At 47.4% G+C, this 14,525-nt stretch overlaps 1 protein-coding gene across 1 annotated transcript; it reads left to right on the forward strand.

Annotated features, from left to right (window-relative positions):
- Positions 1–8,511: 8,511 nt before the first annotated feature.
- LOC142204303 (olfactory receptor 1M1-like) lies at positions 8,512–9,417 on the forward strand. The gene has a single exon (XM_075275614.1). The coding sequence runs from the start codon at positions 8,512–8,514 to the stop codon at positions 9,415–9,417; it is 906 nt and encodes a 301-aa protein (XP_075131715.1).
- Positions 9,418–14,525: the final 5,108 nt, after the last annotated feature.

The raw sequence follows: 14,525 nt of genomic DNA on the forward strand, positions 1-14,525 counted from the left end.
ATTTTTTTAGATACAAAAGTATTTTCTTAAGATTATCAGTCATAACCAACACAAAGTATCCGATAATTGTGAAGTGGAAGGAAAGTGATACAAGGTTTTTAAAATGTTTGTCGAAAATAATCTGAAAAGCGTGACGTGTAACAGTCGTGTAGAGCAATACTTTGTAGAGTCGCTCTTCTTCTCCTTCTCCTTCTCCTTCTCCTTCTCCTTCTCCTTCTCCTTCTCCTTCTCTTTCTTCTTCTTCTTCCCTTTGAATAGCAATTTTCATGTCTTGCCACAGATGGTCAATGGGATTTAGGTCTGGACTGTGACTGGACTGTTCTAACACATGAATATTCTGTGATCTAATCCATTCCCCTGTAGCTCGGGCTGTAGTTTAGGGTCATTGTCTTGCTGGAAAGTGAATCTCCTTACCAATCTCAAGTATTTTGCAGCCTCCAACAGGTTTTCTTCCAGAATTGACCTGTATTTAGTGCCATCCATCTTCTCATCAACTCTGACCTAATTCCCTGTCCTTGATGAAGAAAAGCCTCCCCCCAGCATGATGCTGCCCCCTATGTGTCACAGTGGGGATGACGGTGTGTTCAGGGTGGTGGGCTGGGTTACTTTTCCACCACACATAGTGGTTTGAATTTAGGTAAAATAATTCAACTTTGGTCTCATCTCACCAGAGAACCTTCTTCCACATCTTTGCTGTGTCCCCTATATGTCTTGTGGCCATAAACTGCAGATGACACTTCTTATGTATTTCTTTTAATAATATTTTCACTCTTGCCACTCTTATATACATATTACCTGATTTGTGGGGTGCAGAGTGACTTCTAGGTGTCCTGTGGAAAGATTCACCTTATGCCTGAAGATTTCTGCAGCTTTTCCACAGTGACCATGGACCTCTTGGCTGCTCCTCTGACCAGCGCTTTCCTTGCTTATTGAGCTGTTAGTTTAGGTGGACGGCCATGTCTTGGCAGGTATGCAGTTGTAGAATACTTTTTTTCCATTTTTGGATGATGGATTGAACAGGGCTCCTCGGGAAGCTCAAAGCTTGAGATATGTTTCTATAACTTAACCTTGCTTTAAATTTACAGAAATTACAGAATATTCTGTGATCTAAACCATTCACTGGAGCTCGGGCTGGAGGTTTAGGGTCATTGCTGGAAAGTGAATCTCCTTCCAAGTGTTTTGCAGCCTTCAAAAGGTTTTCTTCCAGAATTGTCCTGTATTTATTTCCATCTTATTCCCATTGACTCTGAACAGCTTCCCTGTGCCAGCATGATGCTGCCCCTGCCATGTGTCACAGTGGGATAGTGTGTTCAGGGAGAAAAGCAGGATTACTTTTTCACCACAAATAATGCCAGAGCACCTTCTTACACATCTTTGCTGTGTCCTCTATATGGAGTGTGGTCATAAATTGAAGATGCCACTGCTTATGTCTTTCTTACAACAATGTTTTTTTTTTTTCTTGCCAATGTATCATAAACAGGGGCGGACAAAATAACAAAATGGTCCCGGTCAGCTCAGCATAGTCGGGCAAGTGCCGGGGCCCGCAGAGCCTCTGGGGGCCCCCCGGCACTTGCCTGTCACGATTTCAGCTCATCGGCGTCCGTCCGCCGATGAGCTGAATCGCGATTAAAGCAGGAGCTGTGAGCTCAGCTCCTGCTTTAAAGCTCCGGCCCGGCTTGCGTGTGTAGGTGCGATGACGTCATCACATCACGCTTACACATGCAAGCCGGGCCGGAGCTAAGCAGGAGCTGATCTCACAGCTCCTGCTTTAATCGCGTATGTGACTGGAGTGGGAAAGAGGAGAGAGGAGCGTCGGGGGAACGATGGAAGGTGAGTGATAGAAGGTGAGTGTAAGTGTTTGTTTTGTATTAAATATTAAGGTGGAACATAATGAAGGGGGCCCATGAAACTGGGGAGCAAATGAAGGGGAGGGGGGGAACGGCATGACACTGGGGAAGATGAAAGGGGTGGGGAGAGAACGGCATGAAACTGGGGACAGAGATGGAGGGGGCCCAATGAAACTGGGGGGGCAAATGAAGGGGAGGGGGGGAACGGCATGACACTGGGGAAGATGAAGGGGGTGGGGAGAGAACGGCATGAAACTGGGGACAGAGCTGGAGGGGGCCCAATGAAACTGGGGGGCAAATGAAGGGGAGGGGGGAACGGCATGACACTGGGGAAGATGAAGGGGTGGGGAGAGAACGGCATGAAACTAGGGACAGAGCTGGAGGGGGCCCAATGAAACTGGGGGGCAAATGAAGGGGAGGGGGGAACGGCATGACACTGGGGCAGAGACGGGGGACATTAAACTGTGGGCAGATGAAGGGGGAGAATGTGATGAAACTGGGGACAGAGATGGAGGGGGGGACATGAAACTGGGGGCAGAGGAAGGGTGTATATGAAACTGGGGGAGAGATGGAGGGGGGCATATAATTTACGGGTGACTGTAGGAGGATTATGTGTGGGAGCACATGATGAATGAGAATGGGTGGAATCAACATAAAAGTGGGTGGAGCCAAATTTGCTGCGGCGCGCAGAGCCCCTCTTTCTACTCTTTAAAAATTGGAAGGTATGGCGTTGGTGACGCCACACTCCTGCGTGACGTCACTCGCTTCATCTGTGATGCACAGTGTCTCGACTCCCCCGCCTCCTTTACAAGGGGGCCCACTGAGGCTCTGTCACCCAAAGGCCCATAAAAACCTGGAGCCTACGGACACCGATGAGCTGAATACATAGGCGTTTAAAGCAGGAGGTGTCACAGCTCAGCTCCTGTTTTAACGCTGAGCTCCGGCATTTGTAGTCGCGATGTGATGACGTCACATCGCGCCTACAATATGTGTATGAGGGAGAGAGCTGCGAGGGAACGAGGGAAAGTGAGTGTGTGTGAGAACAGTATGACGCTGGGGCAGATGAACGGAGGGAGAACGGCATGACATTGGGGCAGATAGAGGAGGGGAGAACAGCATGACACTGGGGCAGATGGAGGGGGGAGAACGGCATGACACTGGGGCAGATGGAGGGGGAGAACAGCATGACACTGGGGCAGAGACGGGGGGGACATGAAACTGTGGGCAGATAAAGGGGGAGAATGGCATGAAACTGGGGACAGAGATAGAGGGGGGGACATGAAACTAGGGGTAGATGAAGGGTGTATATGAAAATGGGGGAGAGATGGAGGGGGGACATATAATTTACGGGTGACTGTAGGAGGATTATACTGTGTGGAATCACATGAAAAATGAATGAGAATGGGTGGAGTCAACATAAAAGTGGGTGGGGCCTAATTCGCTGCGGCGCGCTGCGCATAGGGCCCTGCCAAAGTCAATTGCCCAGGGCCCCGCAAACCCACAAATTTGGCTCCACCCACTTTTATGTTGATTCCACCCATTCTCATTCATCATGTGCTCCCACACATAATCCTCCTACAGTCACCCGTAAATTATATGCCCCCCTCCATCTCTCCCCCAGTTTCATATACACCCTTCCTCTGCCCCCAGTTTCATTTCCCCCCCTCCATCTCTGTCCCTAGTTTCATCACGTTCTCCCCCTTCATCTGCCCACAGTTTAATGTCCCCCGTCTCTGCCCCAGTGTCATGCCGTCCCCCCTCCCCTTCATTTGCCCCCCAGTTTCATTGGGCCCCCTCCAGCTCTGTCCCTAGTTTCATGCCGTTCTCTCCCCACCCCTTCATCTTCCCCAGTGTCATGCCGTTCCCCCTCCCCTTCATTTGCCCCCCAGTTTCATTGGGCCCCCTCCAGCTCTGTCCCCAGTTTCATGCCGTTCTCTCCCCACCCCCTTCATCTTCCCCAGTGTCATGCCGTTCCCCCCTCCCCTTCATTTGCCCCCCCAGTTTCATTGGGCCCCCTCCATCTCTGTCCCCAGTTTCATGCCGTTCTCTCCCCACCCCTTTCATCTTCCCCAGTGTCATGCCGTTCCCCCCCTCCCCTTCATTTGCTCCCCAGTTTCATGGGCCCCCTTCATTATGTTCCACCTTAATATTTAATACAAAACAAACACTTACACTCACCTTCTATCACTCACCTTCCATCGTTCCCCCGACGCTCCTCTCTCCTCTCTCCCACTCCAGTCACATACGCAATTAAAGCAGGAGCTGTGAGATCAGCTCCTGCTTAGCTCCGGCCCGGCTTGCGTGTGTAAGCGTGATGTGATGACGTCATCGCACCTACACACGCAAGCCGGGCCGGAGCTTTAAAGCAGGAGCTGATCTCACAGCTCCTGCATCGCGTATGTATTCAGCTCATCGGCGGATGGATGCCGATGAGCTGAAATCGTGACAGGCAAGTGCCGGGGGGCCCCCAGAGGCTCTGTGGGCCCCGGAACTTGCCCGACTATGCCGAGCTGACCGGGACCATTTTGTTAGGGCCGGGCCGCGGGGCCCCGCTAAGCGCAGGGCCCCGGGCGGTTGCCCGGCTCGCCCGGCCCTGGATCCGCCCCTGATTTACTGCATTGGATTTTATTTAGGGATATCAGAGTACAGGGGGCGATGGCTTTTACACATCACATTATTCAGATTTTAATTTAATTACAATTTTGAAATCTGTGTGGTCGCTTATTTAAAAAGTCTCTGGAGGTGACTGTTACGATCAGCAGGCTTACTTAAAAAAACTAAAATAAACAAAAACCTGCAGAGCTCAACTGGGCACTGAACCGCAGAGCTACCCTGGTGTGAACAAGGCCCAACAGTTAACATCACTGCCGGGCTAAACAACCAACTGGATTTTTCTCTGTTAGCTTTTCAGGGAAAGCTCTTGTAGTACAGAGCAACCGCTAATGAATACTAAAGTCTTGTAGTTACTCCACTGCAAGACAAACATAAACAAACTTAGACCATGTGCTCCCAGTAACCTCCGGGGCCGCACTCACTACAGCAACCTGATGTAGAAGCGCCACAGGTAGCAGAGTAGCTAAGGTAGGAGTTCCCTGGGAAATTACTAAGGAAACAATTCCATCTAGGGAACAATTCTAACTAAAGTCCTACTTAGCTAATGCAGCTTACTGACGTGCACAATTCTGAATTAAGGCTGAGGCACCGGGTGAACATACCTGCTTCCTTAAATAGAGGGAAGGTGTTCCTGAACAGCCAGCCCAGGTGCCCAAGCCAGGTGCTCATATTCTGACACCACTGTCAGTCAGCAGACTGATAACGCCAAAAGGCTGCAAGGGAATTAACCCCTGCCATGCTGGACTCCCAGTAACAAGGAGGAACTGACAGTGTGTTACGGCGCCACAACAGATTAAAAGGCTACGACCCGATCCCCTGGACGCATCTGCTGCACTGTCCTAACACTACCTCCCCCCCCCCTCCATTGTGCAACAACACCATACGTTTCTGGTCCGAAAACAGAGATGGCGGGAAGAGAGCCAGACATGACCCCCGGGGACAAATCCATCCCTAGCCAACGTCTAACGTCAGCTGACATTCTCATCCCATCCTTGTCTGCCTCAAAGTAGAACGTACAGACCATGGACCTTTGCCATTTGATAACTTTACCACAGGATTTTGCAAGTCTGGGGAATGAACATATTTAGTCCCTCTTTTATCCTGCCCTGATACTGTGCCTACACTTTGCTTAGTGTTTGGTTTTTTCCCACTTTTCTTTTGCGGGCACAAAACCTCCCTGGCACATGATGGCAGGGGACAACAAGAATTCTTTGCAGTTTTTGGCTTCCACTCTCTCTTTCTCACTTGCCCACTAAGCAAACCATTCTTTTGCAAATGTGATTCACGTGGTGTTTATCCTCCTTAATATGAGCTGACACAACCCGAGTCTTAGAGCGAGAGAAAGGGTAAACACTGCCCCGAGGCGGCTTTTTTTTGCCCCTGGCAACAGGTCCGTGGAGCACACACAAGGCCTGTGTTCTGGCAGAGTCTCAGCAGCATTCTTAGAAGAGACGTCTGCAAACCCTGCGTACTGAGGGGGCAAGCCCTCCTTTTTTGGAGACCTCACTGGAGAGATAGCTGGTGGTATGGGTACACAACACCTCTCCTGGTGCTCCGGACTCTACCTAATGATCTGCCCTTGCCTCCAGTGGCTATGACTGGGGGGTGCCTACCCAACCAGGCGAGAACTAACAATACTGGGTCCACTAAGCCCTCCATAATGTGGAAGGAGAGCTGCTCAGTGTGCAGTGTCCCACTCCGCAGAAGCATCGGTGGGGTTTCAAACCGGATCTGGGCCAGAACAGCCAGCCTAGGTGCCCAAGCCAGGTGTTCATAGACTGACACCACTGTCAATCAGCAGACAGACCATGCCCAAAGGCTGCAAGGGAATTAACCCCTGCCATGCTGGACTCCCAGTAACAAGGAGGAACTGACAGTGTGTTACGGCGCCACAACAGATTAAAAGGCTGCGACCCGATCCCCTGGACGCATCTGCTGCACTGTCCTAACACTACCTCCCCCCCCCCCCCTCCATTGTGCAACAACACCATACGTTTCTGGTCCGAAAACAGAGATGGCGGGAAGAGAGCCAGACATGACCCCCGGGGACAAATCCATCCCTAGCCAACGTCTAACGTCAGCTGACATTCTCATCCCATCCTTGTCTGCCTCAAAGTAGAACGTACAGACCATGGACCTTTGCCATTTGATAACTTTACCACAGGATTTTGCAAGTCTGGGGAATGAACATATTTAGTCCCTCTTTTATCCTGCCCTGATACTGTGCCTACACTTTGCTTAGTGTTTGGTTTTTTCCCACTTTTCTTTTGCGGGCACAAAACCTCCCTGGCACATGATGGCAGGGGACAACAAGAATTCTTTGCAGTTTTTGGCTTCCACTCTCTCTTTCTCACTTGCCCACTAAGCAAACCATTCTTTTGCAAATGTGATTCACGTGGTGTTTATCCTCCTTAACATGAGCTGACACACCCCGAGTCTTAGAGCGAGAGAAAGGGTAAACACTGCCCCGAGGCGGCTTTTTTTTGCCCCTGGCAACAGGTCCGTGGAGCACACACAAGGCCTGTGTTCTGGCAGAGTCTCAGCAGCATTCTTAGAAGAGACGTCTGCAAACCCTGCGTACTGAGGGGGCAAGCCCTCCTTTTTTGGAGACCTCACTGGAGAGATAGCTGGTGGTATGGGTACACAACACCTCTCCTGGTGCTCCGGACTCCACCTAATGATCTGCCCTTGCCTCCAGTGTCTATGACTGGGGGGTGCCTACCCAACCAGGCGAGAACTAACAATACTGGGTCCACTAAGCCCTCCATAATGTGGAAGGAGAGCTGCTCAGTGTGCAGTGTCCCACTCCGCAGAAGCATCGGTGGGGTTTCAAACCGGATCTGGGCCAGAACAGCCAGCCCAGGTGCCCAAGCCAGGTGTTCATAGACTGACACCACTGTCAATCAGCAGACAGACCATGCCCAAAGGCTGCAAGGGAATTAACCCCTGCTATGCTGGACTTCCAGCAACAAGGAGGGACTGACAGTGTGTTACAACAGAGGAACGGGCTGTGACCCGACCCCCTGGCCACATCTTCCGCACTGTCCTAACAGTGACACACTTCCACTGCCTGATCTCAATATAATATAATGTTTGAGGAATTCATTAAACCTATTACTCCAGAATTCTGATGTAGAAAACAGAAAAAAAAAATTGCAATTTTTTGAGCTCACATGTGGGGCAATTTATAGTTCCCCATTTTCCATGTTTCACCACTGATTCCAGTAGACTGACATTTAGAGAACAAGAAAATGTGAGGATGTAGGTGACATCAGATGGTCAAAGTTGGTTCAGTTTGGATAATTTTTTCCAAAAACTTGTACATAATATAAACTGATTACATATAAAATTATTCACAGAATTTATTACACGGAGAACGTCAGTCTAGTACACGTGCGGATCTGCTGGTGATGTCCATTGTTAAGGAGTCATTTGGTTTGTCATTGCACCCATCCCTGATACTTGTCCTTTATGGGTATATTACAATTTGTGGTTCATCTCAAGACAAGATTTGCTTAGTAATTCTACTATAAAATAAATATTCCATGACTTTTTTGGTAAAATCAAAAAGGATGCAAAAATTGAGCAAAAAATAGGAAGGTCGCTGTGTTCTTATAATGTATGCGATATGGAAATTGTAAGGGAAACTGGAAACAAAGTGTATGTTTGATGGACAAATGTTTTAAAACAATAAAACAATGTTAAACTACAAATACAGTAACCCAAAAGTGAAATTATTCAGATATTGAAATTCTATTTAACTAATATTACTGTAGATAAGAGAGTTACATCTCTACTGGGAAAAGAGAATCTCTAAGGGAAGATATCAGGAGACATGGAAAGATGTAAAAACATATAAAATCCCAGGTCAGGTCCTTGTACTGAGCCTCACACTGACTATGCCGGATATCTGTCATGTGTTTCAGCTGAATTCAGGTGAAGATTTTCTTTGACATTATTATTATTATTATTATTATTATTATTATTATTATTTGCTCTGATTTTTTTGTCATTCTAGAAATTGTTTTATTTTTATTCTATGGTTCAGAACATGACCAATATTTCCATCCTTTATCTCACCGGATTTCCAGGTCTCCACAACCTCAACCTCTTCTCCTTCCTGCTCCTCATGTTCTGTCTGATCATGGTTGGAAACATTCTGATCATTGTGTTAATCTATCTGAGTAGAAATCTCCATTCTCCCATGTACTTTTTCCTCACACAGCTCTCACTATCTGACATCTTACTGGCCACCAACATCATTCCCAATATGCTTAGTCTTGTTCTTCATGAAGGGGCCACCATGTCACTCGCTGGTTGTTTAGTTCAGTTTTATGTCTTTGGAATCGCAGAATGTTCTGAGTGTCTTCTCCTGACAGTGATGTCCTATGACCGCTATATGGCTATCTGCAAACCCCTCCATTACAACAATATTATAAATGCGTCATTTTGTCTGAAATCTGTTGTTTTATCCTGGATTGTTAGTTGCTTTATGAGTCTGCTTGATGTGTTAGGATTATGTAGGCTTCAGTTCTGTGGAGATAATGTCATTGACCACTTCTTCTGTGATTATTCTCCCATGGTGAAGCTTTCCTGCTCAGACACATTCCCACTCCAGGTCCAGACTTTCATATTAGGGTTTTGTATAATTGCTTGTCCATTTATCATCATTGTGATCTCCTATGTGTGTATCATTGTCACCATCCTGAAGATCCAGTCGGACAGTGGGAGACAGAAAGCCTTCTTCACCTGCAGCTCACACTTGTCTGTGGTCTCCATCTTTTATGGGACATTGATATCAGTTTACATGGTACCAACAAGAGGACAATTACTAATACTGGGTAAGGTCCTCTCTGTGTTCTACACGGTGGTGACCCCATTACTTAACCCACTGATCTATAGTATGAGGAACAGAGACTTCATGACGGCCTTTAGAAATCTGCAAAACTTCATCTGAATGATGTGAAATCACAAAACTATTATTAATGTTGAGTTGTAACAATTATATGACTAAATATTCTGCTATTTAACCCAATAATTCAGGAGAATCAGATGATCGATTAGCATTTTATTATCTTAAATAAATCAGAATAGAAGATTAATTTTATTGTTATAGAGATTATATAATTAAAAAACAGATTTAATCTAATAGCACATAGGAATAGTCTTTACGAAGACTATTCAACTCTTACCTTTATCTTGAAGGTCCTAATCCTTTGGACTGGGTCTGAACAACAGCTGGAAACCTTCCATGAACAATTCAATCAGTTCCATCCCAACATCAACCTGACACTCAATTTCTCCTTCACTGAAATAAAGTTCCTGAACACAGTCATCAAGATACAAAGTAACAAAGCTGAGACATTGCTGTATCGGAAGCCAATTGACCGCCCTTCGTGCCTAAGATGGGATAGCTTTCATCCCAATCACTTAAAGAACTCCATTGTCTACAACCAGGCTGTCAGATACCATCACATATGTTCAGACCCTGTACATATGGACACCTGGGTGACCTCAAAAATACATTCCTGAGGCAGGGTTACCATCCAAGAACAGTTGAAAACCAAATCACCCGGGCCACCAGAATACCAAAACAATCGGGTGCCCCTGGTCATCACATATGACCCACAATGGGATATGCATCCCCTATTGCGTATGACCCACAAACTACATCCACTATTACAAAAAGTTGACCTTCTAAAATCCATATTTCCAGACCTCTCACTCCTGTGCTATAGACAGCCACCAAATCTAAGAAATATGATCCTGATCAGGAGCCGACTGTCACCTCCAACTAACACAGGAACGTTCCTGTGCAGACAGAAAAGTGCAAAACCTGCCCTCACATACTGACCACAGATAAGAAGATCCCCAACTCTAATCAGGACTACAAGATGCCAGGTACCTTCACCTGTGGCATACCTAATGTAGTGTATTTAGTAATATGCACCAGGTGTCCCACTAGGGGTCTTTATGTGGGCGAGACGAGACAGACACTCAGGATGCGGATGAACTCGCACCGCCACACGATCACAGAGCAGAGAATGGATCCCAATGTCTGCCGTACTGGTAAAGGTAGAGAAATATTTGTCTTTAACCCTGTACTGTCTGTGGCCCCTCTTCTGCTCCTGACAAGAGATTCTTCCATCACCCAGGTGTGTAATGTTTATTATAAAATAAAATATTTAAAATGATTCAAAGTGTGAGCCCTAAGTGGGACAGCGACTGACAATGTCTGTAAAAACGCTGCGGAATATGATGGCGCTATACAAGTAAGCTAAATAAATAAGTAATAACTCTTCCTTGCTTTCTTCTTTCTCTATGTTTGTATTCTTGCACTTACCTACTCTGCAGGTATTTCCTTTCACATTAGAATTGTCCCTTGGACAAAGCTACTGAATGGTGGTCTTATTATTTATACAGTTAACAGCCCCTTTAAATGCAGGAAGTAGCCAGGTAGCCAAAATAAATGTAAATATAGTATTTCACTATATAATTGTCACTCAGTTAAATTAACTAAAAAAGGGGATGCAATACTGTTACCAGCCACTAGGAGGATAGATTCATTGACTCTTGGGTGCGGAGTGGACGGTATTGCTAACATAAGTGGGCAGGCCCAGATGAGATGATGATGTCATGCATAGTGTCCCTGTCCCACCTGACGTGGCATATCCTCATTGGTCCTACTCCCCGGTGGGTGTTTCTAATGGGAGGAGCCTCGTCATTATAAGCCTGAAGCTTGGATCAGTATAGTGTTCTGCTGCCATCCATGTGGATTTGCTAACACTTTACTTTTTATTTTCTCTGTAGTATCTCACCTCTGCTGAACCTCTCAGATTGGGGAACATGTATAATAGAGATGAGCGATTATTGAAATATTCAATATTCGAGATTCGATTCAAGTAGAACCTCAATATTCGATTAGCCCTTGTAAACTTAGCTTCAGGCCCTTGGGGAGAGGTGAACCTTGCAGCAGCAGAGTTTTAGACCCTTGAGGTGAGTTGAGCCTTGTAGTAGCAGAGTATTAGGCTCTTGCACTTTTTAGGAGCATAATATTATGCTCTTTGCTCTTTAAATGTCATTTTTCAATGGTGATGGAGGAGGAGGAGGATGATGAACTCGTGAGCTGGAGCACAAAGATGGAACTTCATGTTGGGGGGGTTTACACTGGTGGAGATGTAAATCCTGGGTCAATCCATTGGCTGTTCATTTTGATCAGCGTCAGCCGGTCAGCACTGTCAGCTGACAGACGGCTGCGCTTATCAGTGATGATGCCACCGGCTGCGCTAAGACCCTTTCAGATACAACACTGGCAGCAGGGCAGGACAGCACCTCAAAGGTGTAAAGCACCAGTTCCAGCCACAGGTCCAACTTCAACACCCAATACGTGTAGAGGGATCGGAGAGGACAGTACTGTGGTCGTCCAGGTACTCACGCAACATGCCCCTATACTTATCCCTCCTGGTGACACTAGGCCCCTCAGTGGTGGTAGATTGGCCAGGGGGTGCCGTTAACGTGTCCCAGACCTTGCAGCGTGTGCCCCTGGTGGTTGTGGACCGGATGGCAGTTGTTAGCCTCATGGAGGAACTCTCCTCTCTGACACCAGCGAGGATTGATGGAAACATTACCATCATATTCTGTACCAGTTGCTTGTGGCAATCATTTATGCGATTGGTCCTCCCCTCTATCGGAATGAAAGACAAGATGTTATTTTTATACCGGGGGTCGAGGATTGCAAAAATCCAGTATTGGTTGCTTTCCATGATGTGTACAATGCCTTTGTCACTGGAAAAGCAGCCCAACATGTCAGCCATGTGTGCCAGAGTGTTACTTGGCATGACTTTGCTGCCCCCACCAGAAGGGTCACTCTCAACTTCCTCCTCTTCCTCCTCCCCTTCGCCCTATCCGTGATGAACCAATGGGACGCACTGAACTTCCCCGCTAGCCTTGTGTGTGAGAATGAGAACATCTGCCACTTCATCATCCTCCTCTTCCTCCATCATTCCACGCTGAGAAGCTGACAGGAGTGTACTCAGAGTATCTAGCTGTGATGGGTCTGTCTCACAGACAGGAACCTATAAGTCCCTCTAGAGCAGTGGTTCTCAACCTGTGGGTCGCAACCCCGGCGGGGGTCAAACGACCAAAACACAGGGGTCACCACATACCTCCCAACCGTCCTGGTCGGTGGGAGGTATGTCCCGGTTTCAACTGATCGGCGCCTGCAGGACACCAATGAGTTAAAAACACAGGCGATTAAAGCAGGAGCTGACTCAGCCAGCGGCTACAACTATATGAGTGAGCGAGACTGAGCAGGCAGCGAGGGAGCGTTGGAAGGTGAGTATAAGTGTTTTTTTTTTTTTTTAAACATTAAGGTGGAACATAATGAAGGGGCAGATGAAGGGGGGACGGCATGACACTGGGGGCAGAGATGGAGGGACATGAAACTGTGGGCAGATGAAGGGGGGGGACATGACTCTGGGGGCAGAGATGGAGGGACATGAAACTGTGGGCAGATGAAGGGGGGACAGCATGACACTGGGGGCAGAGATGGAGGGACATGAAACTGTGGGCAGAGATGGAGGGGACATGAAACTGGGGAACAGATGAGGACATGAAACTGGGGGAAGAGATGGGGGACATAAAACTGTGGGCAGATGAAGGGGGGTACGGCTTGACACTGGGGGCAGAGATGGGGGACATGAAACTGGGGGCAGAGATGGAGGGGGACATGAAACTGGGGGCAGATGAAGGGGTTATATGAAACTGGAGGAGAGACGGCGGGGGGACATATAATGTACGGGTGACTGTAGGAGGATTATACTGTGTGGGAGCACATGAAAAGTGAATGAGAATTGGCAGAGTCAACATAAAAGTGGGCGGAGCTAAATTTGCCGCTGTGCGCTGCATATTTTCTCCCTCTTTCTAATATTCAAAAGTTGCGAGGTATGCCTAAAGCCATATTTCTGATGGCTTTAGCCACTAAGAAGCTGCGCTACTGTCTACAGCAGCGCTATTCAGCTGGAACGCATGCCGTTATGGACACGTGTTCCAAACTGAATGGGGTCACCACAACATGAGGAACTGTATTGCGGGGTCACGGCATTAGAAAGGTTGAGAACCACTGCTCTAGAGGAACCCAATAATGTAACTAAAATATAACTTTTATTGAAAGATTATTTAAAAAGATTGATGTTTGCCTGGACCTGGCTAAAGCACCGTACATAGAGACCCTTCTAAAGCAGTCAGATCAATGTAAATAAACTTAAGGTACGGTGGTTTTAGTTACATTATTGGGTTCCTCTAGAGGGACTTATAGGATCCTGTTGTCACGACCTGAAGACTTGTATAAAAATTGTGGGTTTTTCTGGTGGGTTTTGGTCCGGTGGTCTGGGGTCTTCTTGTTGTTTCCTTGCCATTTGGGCCATCTGTTTGGTCATTGAGTATCGGCCTTCAGAACTTACTTGAGGGTTTTTGGATCGAACTTCAGGTGTTGGTTGTTAGCATTATCCTATGGGACAATTCTGGGGCCTTTATTAGGAGGAGGGCTGGCTTTTAGTTGCCACTTTTCGTGGTTACCACCTAGAATTTGTGGCTCTGGGAGGAGGAGTGTTTTGTGGAATTACAACTGACTAGGAAGTGGTGTGAGTGTTGCTTTATGTGTGAGTCTGGTTTGTCCCTCCACACTTCAACTCTACCCTGTCCCTCAGTTCTGTTTGCCTGGCACTATCTGGTCATTTGTGAGGTTTGGGTTCCAGTTTGTTTGGCCCCAGTCCTGTGTTAACCCTTTCCTCACCTCTCCACTGTCCCTCTCCTCATTCTCTTGTTGTGCATTGTGTTGTGCTGTGTGTCTGTTGTCCAGCACATCCCATCCTGTTTGTGTTGTCTGCAGCTGCACCTTGGTTTCTGTAGGGGTGACCACCTTAGTATCCCCAGTTCCTAGCTCTCTTGTAGCTCTCGCCCTATCTGTCGGCTAGGCCTTCGTGTTAGAGAGCCAGGAGTTGTTGGGGCCAAGGCTAGCTTGGGAACAGCTGACCACCACCCGTAGGCAGGGCCTAGCTAGCCACC

The sequence above is a fragment of the Leptodactylus fuscus genome, chromosome 5 (genome assembly GCF_031893055.1).
Source record: "Leptodactylus fuscus isolate aLepFus1 chromosome 5, aLepFus1.hap2, whole genome shotgun sequence".
NCBI classification, from domain to species: domain Eukaryota; kingdom Metazoa; phylum Chordata; class Amphibia; order Anura; family Leptodactylidae; genus Leptodactylus; species Leptodactylus fuscus.